Raw genomic sequence first — 18612 nt, 5'->3', positions numbered from 1 at the left:
CCGAGAGGAGAGGGTAGAAAACTGATGGATGAAGCCTCCGGTATAGACCGACGGATGGAGATCCCAGAATGTACCGGATGATGGGAATGGGTCAACAAAGAATTGTAGGCTAAAGGAAGGCGCTAGGTAGGTTGAAACACGTTAAGCTGAATAGCATGTGACTTGGAACCAGAAAGATTTGAGGAGAGAAGCTGCTTGCTTGTGCATGGATCCCTTGTTGTATTAAGCGGCGAATTAATTGGTTTCTACGAGATGGAGAGGAGGATGTTAGAAAAGATACGGTCGCGTGACTGTAAAGGCTACAAGGATGAGAGAGGTCAGCAATGACGAGGCCTCTGGAGTGACGGTGAGGTTGAAGGGGAGAGGATGCGGAATCTCTGGGGTTAGGTGAATATGGGTGGAGGGTTCAGGGAGGGAGATTGGAAACGGTGAGAGAAGTCGCATTTGACATTTGTCGATTCATGCGCAAACACGATGCGATAGGGATGCGGTTTCAAGCACACTTTCTTGGCATGCAGGTGTTGAGACAGTAACCCTAACGCTTCGCGCAGCCCACCGCGGCGGCGATGGCATCCGTCACCTCCTGCTCGCGTATTGTCCCGGACCCTTTTGACCTGGGAATCCACACTCCTGCCAATCTCAATCGAGGAGCCCGCACTGCCCTCTTACAAAACAGCCCCGCTGTCGTGAATGGACCTGTTGGGGTCCCGCCCGCCTTCGGGAGGACGGCTCAAACGTCGTCTTCGCCTCTCAATGCGATCTCTACTCCTGCGGCCACGGAAGGGTCCCAGCTCGCCAACCCCGCCCCCTCCTCTGACCCTGCCCCGACTACTGAACAGCAACCAGTCTCTCTTATTGAAGCAGCCACTAAGCTCGCACGCGACCGAGCGGAGGAGTACAATGCCAAGCAAGTTAAAGGTATTTGAGGCCTTCTACGCTAAATTTAAAGAAGCAGCAAAATAATTCACCACTGGGCCTAAACAAGAATTCGCTTAAAAGGTTACCGATAGCTTCCTAAGACTCCTAGAATCAGGCGCTCACTAACGCCAAATCTGTTCCCGCACCTACTACCTACAGCGCCATCGCGGCCTCGCCCCCGGCTGCAAACAACGCCCTTGCCCACCAACCCCGACACCATCAACAACAACGTCAACAACAACAGCCCCCTCATCGCCAGGGACAACCGACTGCAGGCGCCCTACTACGAGTGGACCTCCGTGTATTCATCCGACTGGACGCCGAAGCTCCGGCTAGGGCCCACAACGACTACGCAATCCGGGCCCATAGGGAGCGTGGTTGTACAATTTCCGCGCATGCCGCTGAAATTGACAATTTTGGCTACGCTCAAGAAATCAACTAACTCAATCTAGGCACTATTGGTTACTATGCATCTACTAGCTCAGAATTGATCTGAAACATACAATTCAACCGGACATGACCGATAACACCATGATGGAGGCTCGTGCAGTGCAGAGCCAACAAAATGGGCACTGATCCGTTTCAAGATCTGCAAAGGCCAACAAGTAAAGCGGACCTAGTTTTAACAGCCCCGTTTAGATTCCAGTCATACTCGTTTCATGGGAGTAGAGCCATTCGATGATATGATAACATCTTCTATGTTCATCAAGTATACGCTGCTCTGTCAAAACCACCCTAACCTTCACAGTGCTCCAGTTACATTTTATCAAAATCAAGTACAATGGGGCCATCTTTGTCCATGAAACTTTCGCTGCTTGGGTTGGCTCTCATTAATCCAGTCCAATCGAATGATGGATGCCAGCCAGCAACTTGGAAGGCTAGTGTCATGGATGTTGGCGGTATCAACTGGCGGCTCAGTACTCTGACAGGATCCCAAATCGACGACAATACATGCGCTTTGATCCTTAAGAAGTATCACATCACCATCGATACATTTTACTACCTGAACCATAGGCTCAATAATGACTGCAAGACTATTCATCCCAATATCAGATACTGCGTGGAAGGATGTGAGTCCTACGCAAGGTCACGAAGAATGCTTGACATGAATAACTAATCGATCACTAGTTCCTGAGCCACTTCGCGCCTACAATGGTCTTTGTGGCCCGGATAACGGCAATGCGACCTGTGTAGGAACAGATAAGCAGTACTGTAACAAGAACACATGGACATGCGGGGACACACTGTATGTACCAGAATATTCTGGTTGAATCTGTCTGCGTCTTGCTTTTACCGAAGCAGGGATTTCAAACAATAACAGACGATGATTCAGTTAGTTTTCTGTTACAAGTTCCTGGAATTGGCATACACCCTGAGACGATGCAAGTTCTTGGGTATTGTTTCTGGCTTAATTTCTCGATATTCCTTCAATGATTGGTCACTTCTCAACTTGCACTACTGTTGGAAAGACTCTCTGTAGATGAATACAGACTATTTGGTGCACGAGATACTTCGGCCTTAGATAAGTCTCCCTCTGCATTGATAGAATTGTTACTAGCAGGATCCCGAACTCATGCTTTGTCATGCTTTGGAATTCACTGAATTCAATTCAGCTTCAAATATTCGTATTTCACCTGGAAGTGAAAAGTAAAAGCTGACTGAAAAGTGAAAGCTGATATGTCACCCAAGACTGCTCTTGCATCGAGAGGGCCACCTAAGTGGACTTTGCCTATAAATTGACCACGGTGCCTGGAATTTCTTTATGTGATGTGTCTGTTGAACTATACTATGTACTGTTAATTTACATGTGCTAAAAATGCCTATAATGAAGTCATGAACAGTATTAGAAGTTCTGAGCCTCTGTCTTCTTCCTTGGGTAAGGCTCGGCATGTCCCTCTCCAGCATGTTCTCCGTGCTCAATAACCTCGTCGTGGTGAACCTCAAGAGGAGCCATAACCACCTGAGGGGCATAGAAAGTATCACTAAGATGGAGTTTCTCAGGAGGAACGAAGACGTCAAACCATCGCGGGAGGATGAAGCCAGCGGCAACAATACACATAACGCCACAAGCGGACGCGAAGGAGAAAATGTGTAGCGGGTCGTTTCGCTTAGTGTAGAACAATGGGAAGGCGAAAGAAACGATGATTGCCAAGATTGGGGCTGAGATATATCGGAGGACGAAGCCCCAGAAGACTGGGATGTTCCATCGCTTTCCACCAGCAACGACGATGTTGAGATCCCGGCGAAGCTGGTTGAACTAGAAGCGTATTAGTAGAAGTTCTGCTAAGTACTAAAGTGCGACATACAGAGTAGAATGAGAACCACCACATCTTGGACAATACATTGTTTTTGCCAAACAATCCAGGAGGTCTAGAATCGGGCGACTTGGAAAGAATGATGGCGAGAATATTGGATGCAATGAAGATACCGAATCCAACACCTGCACCGGCAGCAGGGCTCACGGCATGGCCGATTGCTACACCGAGTACCATAGATAAAACGTAACCGATGTTGTAAACTAGGTAACCAGTCCATCCAATCTGCCCAACGACATCTTTATAGCGATAGAGGGTCGTAGCAGCTACACACTCGCACCAGACCACAAAAATAAGTGAGAGGTTGTTAATCCATGTGTCGACAGCGTCGAGGAGGTAGAAGCCGAATTTGGTACAATATATAAGGGAGAGGAGGAAGGAAAGAAGAATGATGACAGTAGTGATCAGTACTCGAGAGAACTTCCGACCCAATCCACAATCGCAGATGAGCGTGACAAGGGATTCGCTGAGAGCAAAAGCGGAGCTGAGGCCAAGAACAGCCAGCGTGAGGAAGAACAGAACAGCCCAGACGTTAGCACCCGGCATTTCTGCCAATGCAAGAGGGTAAGTCAAGAAGCCAACGGTAAAGGTACTGAGCGAGATGGACGAGTCGTCAGGCGAGTAACCCAAGAAACCAATGACACCAAAAACAGCAAAGCCACCAACAATTTCGTATAGAGAGTTGCAGAGTGCAATAATGAGAGTGTCCTGCACGGCATTGGCATGCTTGCTATTGTAGGAAGCATATGATGTGAAATATCCAAAGCCCACGCCAATGGAGAAAAAGATCTGTCCGCAAGCTGCTTGCCAAATACCTCCACTACCGAGCTTCTCACCATTCCACTCACCGAAATAATACTTGATACCAGTCGAGGCGTTGGGAGAGAAACTGATCGGCCAAGAATGATGATGATCATGATGACGGGGAGGCCCATGGTGAAGTAGACAACTCGGCCGGTTGTTCCAACGCCTTTGAACATGCACAGCCATACGAGCATCCACATAAAAGCAGCCCAGCCGACAGTCTCGCCAACAAAGCCTGTGCCGGGATACTCAACGTATCCAGAGCCCTCGGGAACAATGGGGTCGTCATTGGTGATAACATCCTGCATGTAGAATTCCTGTCCGCGACCGCTCCAGGGAAGAGGGCTCTCGAAAGAGCATCTAAAATAATGCATAATCCAGGCCAAGATAGGGACGTAGTAAGTAGCAACAATAAATCCGTTCATGATGACGGCCAAGCCGACACCTTTGGTATGCTTGTTGATCCCATTGAAGGCAACAACGACACTGCCGCGATAGGCTTGGCCAATGCAGATCTCGAGGCACAGAACTGGAATTCCGAGGAAGAAGAGGGCGATCAGGTACGGAATGAACCATTGAAGACCATTGTTGGCGAAGACGACAGAGGGATAGCGGAGAAGATTGCCGAGGCCAACAGCACCGCCCTAAAAATCATGTCAACGATTGAAAATGATTTGAATGGAAGAATGAGGTATGACGTACCATGGCAGCGAGCACAAAGGCTGCACGCGAGGGCCATTTATCACGGCCATCGTCTTCCTTATCTGCGCTAGGCGCGATAAAGTCGACAACTCTCTTGAAATTGAACCCCATAACTACCAGACTTTCTGTTGATACAATAAAGAATATGAAGTTGTGAGACGATCAAATTGGCTGACAATCGTGCACCTTGTCGCAGATCACAAAAAAGAGCGCGACGAGTGTGACATGAAGAAAAGCGCCAAGGGGGCAGGGCTCTCTAGCATTTTTATAACTACCTTACCTACCTACCAACGCCAAGAGCATTTCTCGGCAAGTCGTCACCTGTTTCCTCGGCCTGTATCATCGAGTCGAGGGGATTGCTTGGCGAAGGAGAGGATGCACCTATCCGCGCGTCGACAACAAGCCGTGCTATCTCTTGGCACGTACCAGTCCAATCTAGCGTAGCTAAATATGTGGGAATCTAGAGTGATGGGTATCATTATATGACAGCATGGACGACTTGGCAGAGCTAAGCCTTCTGCTTTTTTTGAGAGAGAGAAAGTGGGAAGACTCCACCTCCAAGTTTTCCAAGAGATGTGCCCACTTTACCCCATACCCACTGGAAGTTTAGTGGAAAGGTTCCTGGGGAGTAAGGAATCAGGTGGGAGGGGGCCTGGTCTTATGCGGGGAAGCGGACGCTCCCATATGTACGACTCTGAAAGCCACTAACTTGGACGGCTTTTTCAATGGATGATTCACAATATTGCCAAGAATGGTTAATAATAAAAGCTGCCCCCTATCTACTGGTTGGGCCTTTGCTATTATTGTCCAGTTGTTTCTTCCAGTGCACAACTTTATCAGATTTATGTCTAGATTTTAGACACCGCAGATATGTTAGTGAGCCATCGGGGACACGGACTCATCTTGCGATTGGCACTACTCCATAGTGAAATTAGAGCCTGAAATTGCGGGAACGTCGGGATAAGCATATCTTTCTGTCTGGCCACTGGCCCACTGCCTACAGGAGCTTCCTTTTTTGGAAGGTCAGTAAAATTGCTTGAGGACTCTGGTGTTTGTTGTCGAAATCTTGATGCAATGATTGGTTATACGGTCCTTTTGCAATACGTCCTCGGCTTATTGTTGTCCCAGAGTGCTAAAGTGCCAGATGCCATTTTATGCTACGGTTGACCGTGTTGTCAACTTAAAATCCCGAAGGTTAACCTACATTGCAGAACCGCGCTTGCTTCGGATACATAACTTAAACTGCTTGACTGTTGAGATATAGGGTGATCAGGGCGAAATTCGTACAGAACTTACGACTTTCACATGCGCCAAATCTGAGTTTCAACATGCGAATAATCCCTCAATAATACGTGTTCTTTCCTTCAAATACTTTACGTAAAATGAGTATCTCCTTGTTCATGAGCTGACATTGGGGATTTTCGACCTTCCCGTTTTTCATCCCAGCTTACAATTACGACAACGTGATACTCGTCACCCCAGATTCAGAGACCTGAGACCGGGGAAGGCTCTGTACCATAAAAACACGATATTTCATTTGCTGAGCGATTTAAGCCAGGCCACGGCTCCTTTGACTAATATTCATCTCGAAGTAGCGAGTCGTGAGTAAATGAGTTGATAAGGTGTTAGCCATGGCGTTCGCTTAACTTACACAAATACTGAGTCAGCAGATTACCAAGCTCATATCTTTGGTACGAGACCAGTCGGCGTGCCCGAAACATAACCTGAACCGGGGAATAGTAACATCATCAATGCCAACCATGGTTGCGAACTATTTGGCGGAATAAATCCAGTAGCTGGCCTCAAGAAAAGTCCAAAATGTTGAATGCCATAATTCGTCACGATCTTTTTCATCACTTGTGAAACAGGAAGAGACTAGTGCGGGACGGGATCCCTGTTAAAGCAAAAACGGGTTGATTGTATTGTTGTTAGTTCTAAGTTGCATGTGTCCGAGAGGAGCACAGCTCCTTACATAGTATCCACATCCCAGCCACCAGCAGATCGGATCACCTTAGCCACACTGTCTCAACAGGAAGAACGACGATGATTTCGTCCCGAATGCCCCCATTCTCTTCGAGACCATCTGAGCCATTCTGCCGTGCCTGGTGCTTCGGTTGTATACTCCGCTGATTCTGCTTCTTCATCTCAATCCGAAGCTGCCGGTTTACTTCTCTCTCAAGCTGCTTTGTTTCTTTTTCCCGCCGTTTTCTTTCCTTTTTCTCCTCCCGCTGCCTCTTCCTCTCTAATACCAGTTGCTTTTGCTCCTCTACTCTTTTCTGCCGCAGAGCCTTTTCAGTTCTCTTCTGGAGAACCTCCTCTTCCTTCTGCGCCTCCATTTCAATTTTCTTCTGGCGAGCTTGGGCGATCTTTCGCGGGCTAAACACCTGAGCTGAATTAGGATCCACACGATCAAAGATATAGTCTTTCAGGGCTTTACCACGCTGCCTGCGCTGTTTTTCACGGATAATTGTCTCACGGAGGCCTTGGTTCTCATGCCTGAGTAGTTCAACCTCGGCCTGAAGGCTTTCAAGGGTTCTCTTTAGCTTTCGGGCGCCTGTGTCAGAGCTGACTGAGGATTGCTTCACGACATGATCAACAAGTCGTCGTAATTCTCGTGCAGTAGGTTCTTGTAAAGCAATGGAATCATCCAAGCCACTTTCCACATCTGAGTCATCGTCCGTATTCTTCGAAACCTGAGATAGGACGACGTCCGGATCGAAAGGCTTGAGACCCGTCCGTCTCCACCCACTGGCGATGTTCTCCGGAGTGAAAGAAGCTTCCAATGCACCCCAGAACAGGACCCAAAACTCGCGTTTGGATAGCCCAGTGAGGCCTTGCGTCTTTGAAGTCCACTGAACAAGTCGGTTGGTATAGGCTGTTGATAAGGGCCCGAAAAGCGAGACGTCAAGGGGTTGCAGTCGGTGAGTAGAGTGAGGTGGGAACACCGCAACGATGATCCGATGCGCGTCGCACCAGTCCAAGAAGTCCATATTGATGTGGCTAGAGTGTCCATCGGTGATGAGAAGGCGGTAATCGCGCCCATTTCTTGCTTTCGCCTTAGTAAAGCGGTCGAAAACACCAATCAGCCACTCTTTCCCCAGTTCGTGACTCGTCCAGCCAGTTTCGGACGTGGAAAAGAAGGCTGATTGATGCTCCGGATCAAAGTCAGTGAGCCAAGTGTCCTGAACTTGTCCCGGCTTGCCCTGGTAGATGAGGAATGGGGGTAGCGATGTCATGTCTTGGCAGATGCACGCCAGGAATGTGATCCACGATCGGTTCCCATCCTGGGAAGCACCGAGCAATTTACCTTGCCTTTTAGCATTGACATCAAATACTCTCTTCGTTCGGTTGATTACGCCCAGGAGAAATCCCTTCTCATCCATGTTATACGTGTTCTGAGGTAAGATGTCGTATTTGTCGATTTTTTCACGGATCTTCCATGATTAGCAACGGACCAAAGGCGCTACGAGTCTGCTTACTAGATCAAAATATGCTCTATACCGAGAAGCATTGTCGGCTCTTCTTCGTGCTATATCAAATCCATCAAACCAGGTACAATCGATCTCGTTGCGATGGCGCTGGACGAAGCTGTATGGCCAGTTCTTTCCGACCTCGATTTTGGCTATGTCCTGGGCAAAATTTCGGATCATGGATAGGGTTGGCGGAATGCCACGCAGTGAGAGTTTACGGATATAAGTAACAAGATCTTGTTCCTGTTGTTTTGAAAGACGAGATTTATACAAAGAGTCGGCATCGCGTCTTGCCCTCTGTTTGCCCTGATGGCGGCGGCGCAGGGTAGTCTCGTCACATTCGAACTTTTTTAGCGGTAGCAGCATAGTTAATAGATCCTGAGGTTCTCAGAAACTCGAGCGCTTTATCGATTGCTGCCATGGTTGTTGAGTTATTAAAGATTAAAGTTGGGAGTGAATATCGGTGTGAGTCCGGCAGATCATCGGATCCGGCGGATCACCGGGAAATCCCTTATATCAATACCGGGTAGCGGGGAAAACACCTAAAAAGGACAGAACAGAGACAGAAGCTCCTGGGGACGAGATTGATCCCCAAGTGTGAAAATTAACCCTATTTTAATTGGATATTAAACCTACTCGCGTATCTAACAAGATGTGGGCCCTTGACCGGTTTGACGTCATTTGCCGTATGGGCAATATATGGTTTAGTTCGCCATACAGGAATAAATCATACCATAAACCATTCAGGTCCATATGGCGTATGGCGTATGGTTAGAAAGCCTGCCCAATACCACACATATTGGACTTTTAGTGTCACATCGAAATTCCTTATTGGTCATACAGGGCTGTGCGGCCATACATGCAATCTGGAGGTGCATGAGAGCGAATGTGCGGCCCAAACAGGAAGCTCATCATTTATCACTGCGGTATGGGTGGAGCTGTGATTTTCTACGCGCCTTTGATAGGCCAATTTCGGCTCTTCGTGCTACAGCCGCGCATGTCTTTAGTGGCATTTATGAAATGTGATTACCTCGTACTGCAACAGTGACACCATAGCCACACTGATTAGTAGATTGGCGCAAGTGTCGGTCAAGTTTCCGAGCAGTGCAACGTCTTCCGGAGCGATATGCCAACCATCCTGTAGAAGTAGTAATATTGACTTGTGATTGTCGTATAATCGGCCACACTCGTTACAAGCTCTTTCTACTCTGACAAGATTCTGTCATCGACTTTATTATGTCTGTTTATCTTTTACGTAATATGGAGCACTGGCAGGTTTCACTCCGAAACAGAGAATTGTTTTCTAAAACCGCGATTAGAATTGCCAAACAATTATTCCATTCTTTAGACAGATGGCTCGTCAGAGCAGGCCCTTCCACCAACCCATGATCAATATCGAGCCGATCGTGGGAGGTACCCACAAACACGTCTGCTGCACAAGATACTGGGGTAGAAGAAGTCTTGGGGAGCGGAGGCCGGTCGACATTCCGAACCAATCGTCTTTCTTTCTTACATACTAAACAAATACGTCGAAGTCCCCAGCCAAAATCTACCTACGGATTACATTGGCAGTGATCAAAAGCAAGTAGGAAACTCTGTGAATATCTCCTTGATCAGTGAGGGTTTTCGAAGAAAAATTCTTGGTGCAAAGTATTGTTGAGTTTGGAGTAATTGTTGGAATGTTTGTCGTTTCTCTCGATTCTTTTCACCGAAGTGTCGAGGTTGCAAGGTGCTGGCAATTTACCTGCATCATGCGAAGCAATCCTCTCCCAGCAATTCCAGGTCCCCTGCAGAGATACCCCGCCATTGCGGTTGACCCTTGAAGGTGAGCATCGATGCACTCAGCCATGTCGGACAACAAGCCGATGTGTCAAGGCGAAGCGAAACATTGAACAAATTTTAGTAAATCTTAATATCCAGCAAGGAAATACTGTCTAGGAATGGGAATGCGGAATGGTCGCCGATGAATGAACGGCTATGAGCAACTATTAGCCACATCAGGCAGGTTTCAAGCAGCTTCTAGGCTACCATAGGCCTAGTCAATAACAGGCGCAGGGTTTATTCAAATCTGACCCCTCACAATTGCGGGGTAAATAGTCTATAATGCGTCAGACAACTACAATTTCTATACGCGTATACTGTATCATCCATAGCTTCATTTTATGCGGTCGGGCATTGAGTTCTGACCGTAGCCAACCGTATCTTTTCCTTTGGCCTAGGTAAAAGCACGTGGCACGTATTGAATGTACATTACATTAGAACTTTGACGTTCCGGTCCAATCCTTATGCTACAAGCTCCATCACCATCTTCGTGCTGCCAAGCCGTATTATCCCACCAATAAACTTTTCGAACTCAGAAGAAGCAGGAGATCAGTGAACTAAAAAAGCCCTCGAAAGATTAGGTGTCATTGATCTTGCACCGTGATCCGCCTTGGACCTGCTCATGTTGTAATGTGATTACATTGTTCATTATCCGAGGACCGAGAAGACCACGACGCAATTTGGTCTAGCGGGTTTCTAGAGTCGGAGTGAGCTACTTCCGACCTTCCCCCACCACTCTCTGAGTAACAGTTGTGTGATACATTAATCTGTCTACCCCAACAGCCGGACTTACGGCGACTCAACACGAATTGTGGCTCTCGAAAGCTTGTGCATTTACTTGTTCCCAGGGTTCAAATCCACGACACTCCACGACACATTTGTGAATATGGCGTGGATATGGATGCTGACTAATAATTTCGATGTGGAATGGGTGGAAATGGATCCATTATGGAAATGGATCCATATTGTGGAATTCGTGGAATGGAAACCTACTTCGTCCAACAATGGTAATTAATGGGTCCCGCCCGCCCTCGGTGACGTCAATGTTTTTGTCATTGGTCCATTAAAATCCGCCGTTGCTTGACGCAAAGGCAACACACCCACCGACGTTCCTGTTTCTTGTTATGCTGGATATTCGTAGCCGAACCGATATACCTATAGACGCGCCTTGCCGTCTCTCTCCGTCAAGATCCAGCTTTTGTAGAGCTGAAAGAGCCGTTGATTGTCCTCTTCTGTTCGTTCTGGAACGGATGTGGTTGACTTGGTAGGATGGGGAGTGGCCATTTCGATTTGGGGTAGTAACGCGAGTAACAGTGAAGCCCCCAGAATGGACTCATTGTGTACGGAGGAAAATGGGGTGGCAAATCGATGTTGTGTTGTTGTGGGTGATAGAAAGTACTTAGGATATGCGGGATTTCACAAGGAAATCAAGGTATTTTCGAACCCCACCTAAAATATTCCACGATTTCCACATGTGGAACATGTGGAAGGGGCTTCGTGGCGTGGATATGGAAATGCTGAAGCCCACGTGGAATGGAATGGAATGGATATGGATCCACATTATGGATCCATATGTGGATTTCGTGGTATGGATTTGAACCCTGCTTGTTCCATTCTCATACATCTTTCGGAATAACGCAACGATCATGTTTAGTTTCTTCTTTCAAGGGCTTGCGGCTTTACGGCTTCTAGGCCATGTCAGCGCTGCCGAAGTACAGCAGCTCACGCTGTTGTTACCAGCTGAAAGGCCTCCGTGGAGTGAAAAGCTCTCCCCCTCGCTTGCTGGGTTCAGCATTGAGATGGATCGCTGGCCTGATTGGGCTGGCAGAGAAATCGGGAAGCCAAACAAATATTTCAATCAGCTCCTGCAGAATCTCGGCGACCGTACCGGTCAGATGCCAACTCTTCGAGTCGGAGCCAACTCCCAGGACCGGGGGACCGTTGATCTTAGGGTCAAAGTGATGAACGCAACCTTTCCAAAACCCAGCCCTGATATCCCCAACCCCGAGGCCGATCATATTTATATCGGACGAGACTTTTACGCTCTATCAGGTAACTTGCCTATGGGTACAGAGTTTATGTGGGGTTTGAATTTTAAAGCCCTGAATAAAACTGAGACGCTTGCCCAGGCTCGTCTTCTAGGCGATACCTTCCAAGGAAGCCGTTCAGAACTGACGAAACATGTTCGGCTTGCACAGGTGGAATTAGGTAACGAACCAGACTTTTGGGGCGAGACCCGGTATTCCCGATCTGGTTCCTACGGCCCAGAGTGGGATATTCAAAATTACACCAACACCTGGGTTTCGTTCGCTAAAGCTGTCAGCGAGGAGATCGATTTTGGTCCCTCCCAGTCTAGGCACCCGTGTTTGTCGTCGGGTGCCTACACCGGCTTCAATATTCCCGAATGGCAACCGGAGGGCTCCCTCATCGGCGGAATACTCGCTGACAAGAAGCTTAAAGGCAAGATCTCTCAGTTCACTGAACATTCCTATTCAGGAGGCTACAGTGCCGGAAAGACATTCACTGTTGGTGACTTGATGAACAAGCGGGCTGTACGCGCCAACATGACCACCAGGACGGGTGGGATCAAATCCGTTAGGGGGTCGAAATTATCGTACATACTAGTAAGTGGCCAAATAAAGACGCGCGGAGGCGGTGACTAACAACGTTCTAGGCCGAAACGAATTCTTATGCAAAGTAAATGGGACTGTAACCTGGCGCTTTTATTGCATGAGACTGACTAACCACAGCCACGGGATCCCAGGTTTAAGCAACACTGTCGAGGGAGCACTCTGGATGGTTGACTGGATTCTTCTGGGCGCTTCAATTGGCGTCGAGCGTCTTTACATGCACCACGGCGTGGGCTTCCGTTACAATTCCATCCAGCCGACAAATGAGTCTGATGACGGGCTGAACATCGATCATCCCCACATTTTACCTTCCTACCACGCTTATCTCATTGTTAATGAGGCCATTGGAAAATCTGCAGGCTCCTATATTGTAGAGTTGCCCACTACAAATATCACACTGACCGCTTATGGTATCTGGGAGTCATCAAAGCTGGTCCGTATCGTGGTGCTCAACACCCAGGTCCACACCCAAGGTGAGAAGTCGAGCATCCAGGTCAGCATGAAGGGACTAGGAACGCATAAGCCTGCCACAGTCAAACTTTTGGAATCGGAGAAAACCAACTCATCCATTGGAATGTAAGCTGATCGCATTAATTCATCGAAAGTCGTACTTACGGAGCTAATTAGTATTTTGTTTGTGTAGAACATGGGCTGGACAGAGTTTCGAAACTTCATCGGGTGCACCGGAGGGCGAAATAAAAGTAAAGAAAGTCAAGGATGGCAGTTTCAATCTTCCAGCCTCATCCATCGCCCTTGTAGAGTTTGGCAAGCACGAAAGCAAGGGGTACTTCGTGGGATGAGCATTCAAGTGAAGAGTCTTGAGGCGAGTAAGATGTTTGTCAGAGTTTGTACACCAAGAAAACATCACCAACCAAGACTAGGTAGATGAATGAAAAGAACTCGAAGTTTCGGCAAAAACTCGAACACCAAGCTAAGCGGCTAAGGTTAACCACACCGACGGTAGTAAGGCCTCGCTCCTAGTTGAACACCCAAATCAAAGTCTGTCCTGATTACTACTAACTCTTTGTCCTACTGACTGATAAGCTATCCGGTAAGCAAGAAGGAAAAATAAGATGAATGAGAAATATTTTGCCGATGAGGTTCACTGTTTGCATTGTACACCAAATGGGGGACTGCCTGCCCGATACATGCTTTCTCCAACAGTACACCAGGAAGCGTCTTGGGGGTTTTCGCTAAATTTGTCAAGAAACAACAACTCATCGAAAACTCGACAGGAATTTCTGCTCCTCAAATATCAATGAATCTAAAAGGCCCAGGAGTTTCATAGCTGCTGGTTATAGTGATGCGTTCGGTTGGAAACTGTCCAACGATGTCCTAGTAAACCGTTGTATCACAAATTACAAATTCCCATGATAACTGAGACTGTGATGAACATGTTATAGCATCCAGATGTAGCACTTGAAGCATTGCAATAGAAGCCTTTTGCCTCTCTTTTCCTTCCTGTGACCAAAGTGCACAACCTGTTTCTGAATCCATGCGTTTATCATATTGTACTCCTTGACACACGGTCCATGGTAAGTGTTCTACGAAGTCAGCAGAATCGCGTTGTATGATTTTGTACTCTTTCTTCCTTTCACCCGAGCTGGTCTTTTGTTAGGACCAGGGTAAATTGAGTTCTAGGTTCACGATCCCTCCACACTAAATATGGGGCTCCTGTCCTTGTGATCTGGCGGACCTGATCTGTGAGAATGATTGGTTCCAACGAACCTTGTCACTACAACTGTGGGAGCCAGGTGTCTGAACAGGAGACTTTCCAAATAAGGAAGTACTAAGTGCGCGGAGGGGTGTCATTCTATATTACAATCACACGTCCAAGGCTTACAATATTTGCAACCTACAACAAGGTATCTGGTCTGAAGGAGCAAATACCCCTGTTGAGCGCTTAGCCTGAATAGGCAGGTACAAGTCCGCTCCATCCATGCTAGGTCACCAAGTCCGCAGCGTGTGAATGATGACGCCCAGCTATCACTCAATTCATCTTCTGGCCCCGTATACCAGAGTTCCTGCCGAAAAAAAGTCAATATGATGTTTATCCAAGGCACTAACCTTTCGCTCAAGGGGTATAAATAGAAGAGGTTTCACCATCTTCGGAGCATCGTTGATAAATATTCTCGCCCGAGCCAAACTGACAGCTTTTTGCGTGAGCTTCTTCTTTACGTCTTCTTTTGCTCCATGATGCTAGGTATCAGATCAAGCGGCCTCAAGGCCGTGCTAATTTTCTTATTCATTACGATTGTTCTGGCTACTTCCACCCCAAACCTCCGCCCACATGGCAGGGAGTGTGATCCTACGCAGGATCTACCTATTGATACTTAGAAGGTCGCGCATTTTGGTGAAAGGCCCGCCTGGTCACCTGACGGGAAGTTTCTGGCTTTCATGTCTAAAACCTACGGCGACGCCTTTCTTTATGATGTCAAGTCCAAAGTGGTCACACTCCTCACTGACTATCCTCATGGCGGCTACTTACGAGTACAATATCTACCTAATGGGGATTACTTACTCGTTGGTTCGAGTACTTTCACGGATTTTAACAGCACTCGTTATGGGGAGCAAGAAATGTTCATTTTGAAAAAGAACTCTCAAGAGCCTATTCCCCTCGGCCAAAAGATTCTGGAAGGAGTCGCTATCTCGCGCAAGCAGATTAGGATTGCCTGGGCCATTAGTAACAAGAACTACCCAGAACTTCTCAAACCCGGAGAGTCACTCATATATACCGCCGATATTGAGTACGTTACCATCCAGGACCACCTAGTGGGCGCCCCCACCTAATGGACCACCAAAATTTCAATTTTCCCATACAAACTCCGAATTTCCAAGTACATCGCATTCAGCCAAGAACGTAGATACTCGCAAACCTATACCAATGTTGTATAGCAGTTTTCATCAAATTTCCATATCGGCTTGACTTTTCCCCGTTCCGCCTTGTGGCCTAGTTCTCTAGCACTTTGAATTCTTTCGCATTTCTCCTCATGTACCTTAGGCGACTCCATCCACTCAAGCCGAACTTTCACCTAATTTACTCGCCACAACCCCTTTCGTAATAGTTCGCCGTTATTATACCGAAGATGACGTAGCTGAGGCTATATTCGACACCACCGATAGAGGCCTCTCACAGAATGAGGCGGCCCAGAAACGTGGAGTACCTCAGTGGACCATTTCGAGACGACTTTCCGGTCAAGCAAGCAGGAATGAACGTATCCAGGCCCACCAGCGTATTTCAAAGAGCCAGGAGGAGACTCTTATTCGTTGGGTGCTGCGACAAGAGTCTCTGGGCTATGCACTCTCGCACAGCCAGCTCCGCGCTTTTAGTGTCGGGTAAGAGTGTACACAGTTTGCGAATCTACTTACACTTTATATGTGGGGCTTTGTTTTATAAACAGGAGTTATTGTAGGAGAGGAAGGTACAGGTGCTCAATACTGTACAGAGCTAGTGGCTTAAAGTGCTAAATAGTTCATGGTAGAGCACCCAATAGCCTGAAATGCTGGCATGAGAAATAAATCTCTATTCTAGATTGTGGTGCCACTAAGTATCTATTCTCATTTGCCTACCCTGGTTCCTTTACTCTTCATCAACACCCCTTCACTCATCCTTAACTTAAGGCTCGTCGTCGTGGTAGTCTGGTGGTGAACCGCCGACTTCTTCATACGTGGGTGGCACATGAGGGCCCCAGTCCAAGTCCTTGCTCGTAGGGTCCGTGAGTATAACGTCGTAGGACACACGCATGACCCGTTCTGTGAATCCCTTTTTGGCCGATTGGGACCGCTCCAGCGATAGACAGAACCAGACATGGAGCCGGTGCGAAATCTCAAAGCCACCAGCCCATTTGTTATCGCATGCAAACCCTGGTCTGTCTTTCTGTGGCTGCCGGTTCTTGATCGTATAGTCAAACCCCATGTTCGCTTTTGAGTTCCCAGCAGTACCATCGAGTGCCCAGCCATCTTTTATTCCGCACTTCGCAAGCACTTGTGTGTCCCGTATCCGCATCACTCGACCCATGTCCGAAAGGGAAGCGAGACGGTGCTTCTCACACGCTGGTTGGGTAGTTTTTGTTGTCTGAACTATATGCCACTTGATCTCATCGAGCTTCCATGATTGAAGGTCCCCAATGGCACCATTAGAACCGTTCAATCCCTCTAGCTCGAAAGAGAATCTGTTGGAGTTCTCGGCGTCTATAACGGGCTCGTGATGGGTAATAATCGTGATTGGATCGACCGTGGTCACCGTTCGTTGTGAACTTCGAGGATCGGGAGGTGAACGCTTGACGATGATGGCATGTTCGTTCCTGGCCGTCTCGAGGGAAGCGACTCCGTGGCGGGCGAACTGGGTCTCAGTTGCAAGGCCATACTTGACCGAAATAAGTGAAGTTTCCATTGAGGCTGGATGGTCTCCTTCGATCAGAGCTGAAAAGGGGAATGTGTGTTTCCCATAAGCGAGAGTCGTTGGTTGAGTGAGGAGCTGACAGCTCGCCAGTTGATGGTTCCAGTTTCGGCAAGCATTGCAGTGTGACTTGAAGGGCCGTTTGTATTCGATGTGGAGTTTTAAGTCGGCATCAAGTCGGGCCATATACACGCGCTGTTCATGGACTTCAACAGTCACTTCGCCCGAGACCAACAGCTGGAGACCCTGTTCAGAATCGCTGGAGAGGGCAATGTGTGAGCTTTGGCTGATAGATTCCACGGTAATGGCTGAGCTCTTCTGACTGTTTCTTCTGAACGCCGAGGATAGATGGTCTTGAAAGCGTGCCATAGCTGCGAGCTGGATCGTGACAATGGCGATCGGTATCGGTAGTTGATGTTGATGGATGTGGCTTGCAATTTGAGCGACGCGAATCGTGGGCTGGCCTGATCATGATCCGGACGAACTGCCATCATGGGGAAGCAATTTATATTGATGGGCCGCATCGTGAATATCGTGACAACACCCTCCTGAAAAATTATCGATTATAAATTATTCATGAATTTTTCGCGATGGGCGCAGATCATCTCGGCCCCATATCGCGCCGTCTGACCGCCTTTCTCACAGCTTTTCCGGGCAGCTGGGCGCGCGGACCAGAGGTGAGAAGATTCTTACATCGCCAAATGTGCCAGCTAATGCAAAATGAGCCTCGAACAACGTGAGTCATCACCGGCTGTTTGGCGCCTTTTCTGACTGAAGGTCGGTGGCATGTTCCTAATGTGATCATGTGGGCGTCCTTGACCAGTCAGAAGCGCGAATTTTATGCAAGTTGCTGACGTGCCCCGCCTGACGCCAGACGGACATTGAGCTTAACTCCAGATAAACGTTTAGACGATGCCATCCCGGCATTTGTCGCTTCGACCCCTGCATCCGCCATTTATTAGGCCTCATCTGGCGCTGTCGACAAGGAGCAGCCGGGCCGTTAATCCGGGAGGATGAGTTCACAATAAACGGGGCTCCCGTGCAACTGTGGTTTTGGTGGGGCGTTCTTTGGGCTGCGAGGGATTTGCGGAGCACTCTGATACCATTGGTCAATGAGTCCACCTACCAGCAAGCAAAAAAAAAAGTTTCCCCATACAAACTGCTACTTTTCAATCCCCTCACAAAGAGGCACTAGAAATACGGAAAACAAATTGATTGCTATTTCCCAGTTCAGAATCGATTGTAATTCAATTTCCTCTTGGCTTTGTGACTGCACGGCCTGCACCAGGCTGGCGATCAATTCAACCATCAACTCAATCCCGTCAATTTTATGGAAGTTGAAGTCACGTGCATCGATTCAATCAATTCCATTTGACACTCGCATTGATTGTTTCAATTCCACCTAGATGCTTTCAACGTTGACCATCGGTTGAATTTATGTTATGTTACGTATGGTTTCGCCCGGGGGGTCATCGGCTCCGAAAGTCCCCTACTGGGGCACAGGACGTGCTGGGCTAGAGGAATCGGAATCTATCTACACGCTAGTTACAGAA

General features: G+C 47.9%; 6 protein-coding genes across 6 annotated transcripts; 4 read left to right on the top strand and 2 right to left on the bottom strand.

The window, feature by feature from the left end:
• Window positions 1-566: 566 nt before the first annotated feature.
• On the top strand, window positions 567-1360 carry FOXG_19313 (uncharacterized protein; the record flags this gene model as incomplete). The annotated part of the gene is made up of 2 exons (XM_018399520.1): window positions 567-911; window positions 1028-1360. 2 exons carry the CDS (start codon window positions 567-569, stop codon window positions 1358-1360), a joined length of 678 nt encoding a protein of 225 aa, XP_018242521.1.
• A 339-nt stretch (window positions 1361-1699) lies between these two features.
• Window positions 1700-2189, top strand: FOXG_19312 (uncharacterized protein; the record flags this gene model as incomplete). Its single annotated transcript, XM_018399519.1, has 2 exons — window positions 1700-1988; window positions 2047-2189. 2 exons carry the CDS (start codon window positions 1700-1702, stop codon window positions 2187-2189), a joined length of 432 nt encoding a protein of 143 aa, XP_018242520.1.
• Window positions 2190-2618: 429 nt separating this feature from the next.
• FOXG_06570 (uncharacterized protein) lies at window positions 2619-5350 on the bottom strand. Its single transcript, XM_018385247.1, has 3 exons — window positions 4740-5350; window positions 3225-4681; window positions 2619-3175 (listed from the first exon to the last, which is right to left on the bottom strand). Exons 2-3 carry the CDS (start codon window positions 4221-4223, stop codon window positions 2762-2764), a joined length of 1413 nt encoding a protein of 470 aa, XP_018242519.1. The 5' UTR covers window positions 4224-4681; window positions 4740-5350; the 3' UTR covers window positions 2619-2761.
• A 6316-nt stretch (window positions 5351-11666) lies between these two features.
• FOXG_06568 (uncharacterized protein) lies at window positions 11667-13626 on the top strand. The gene is made up of 4 exons (XM_018385246.1): window positions 11667-12654; window positions 12705-12727; window positions 12781-13236; window positions 13288-13626. The coding sequence occupies exons 1-4, from the start codon at window positions 11677-11679 to the stop codon at window positions 13301-13303; spliced, it is 1473 nt and encodes a 490-aa protein (XP_018242518.1). The 5' UTR covers window positions 11667-11676; the 3' UTR covers window positions 13304-13626.
• Window positions 13627-15057: 1431 nt separating this feature from the next.
• Window positions 15058-15450, top strand: FOXG_19311 (uncharacterized protein; the record flags this gene model as incomplete). Its single annotated transcript, XM_018399518.1, has 1 exon — window positions 15058-15450. One exon carries the CDS (start codon window positions 15058-15060, stop codon window positions 15448-15450), a length of 393 nt encoding a protein of 130 aa, XP_018242517.1.
• Window positions 15451-16058: 608 nt separating this feature from the next.
• Window positions 16059-18059, bottom strand: FOXG_06567 (uncharacterized protein). The gene has a single exon (XM_018385245.1). It carries the CDS (start codon window positions 17426-17428, stop codon window positions 16277-16279), a length of 1152 nt encoding a protein of 383 aa, XP_018242516.1. The 5' UTR covers window positions 17429-18059; the 3' UTR covers window positions 16059-16276.
• Between the last annotated feature and the right edge of the window lie 553 nt (window positions 18060-18612).

This window comes from Fusarium oxysporum, chromosome 3 (genome assembly GCF_000149955.1).
Source record: "Fusarium oxysporum f. sp. lycopersici 4287 chromosome 3, whole genome shotgun sequence".
Taxonomy (NCBI): domain Eukaryota; kingdom Fungi; phylum Ascomycota; class Sordariomycetes; order Hypocreales; family Nectriaceae; genus Fusarium; species Fusarium oxysporum.
The sequence above is the reverse complement of the archived record's forward strand: the minus strand, read 5'-3'. Positions and strand labels throughout refer to the sequence as shown.

Coding starts and splice junctions, on each gene's coding strand:
- FOXG_06567 (XM_018385245.1), bottom strand. CDS start 17,428: ATGGCACGCTTTCAAGACCATCTATCCTCGGCGTTCAGAAGAAACAGT.
- FOXG_06570 (XM_018385247.1), bottom strand. CDS start 4,223: ATGGCTGTGCATGTTCAAAGGCGTTGGAACAACCGGCCGAGTTGTCTA. Junction 3,176..3,224: donor GGTGGTTCTCATTCTACTCT/GTATGTCGCACT, acceptor ATACGCTTCTAG/TTCAACCAGCTTCGCCGGGA.
- FOXG_06568 (XM_018385246.1), top strand. CDS start 11,677: ATGTTTAGTTTCTTCTTTCAAGGGCTTGCGGCTTTACGGCTTCTAGGC. Junction 12,655..12,704: donor CGAAATTATCGTACATACTA/GTAAGTGGCCAA, acceptor ACAACGTTCTAG/GCCGAAACGAATTCTTATGC. Junction 12,728..12,780: donor GAAACGAATTCTTATGCAAA/GTAAATGGGACT, acceptor GACTAACCACAG/CCACGGGATCCCAGGTTTAA.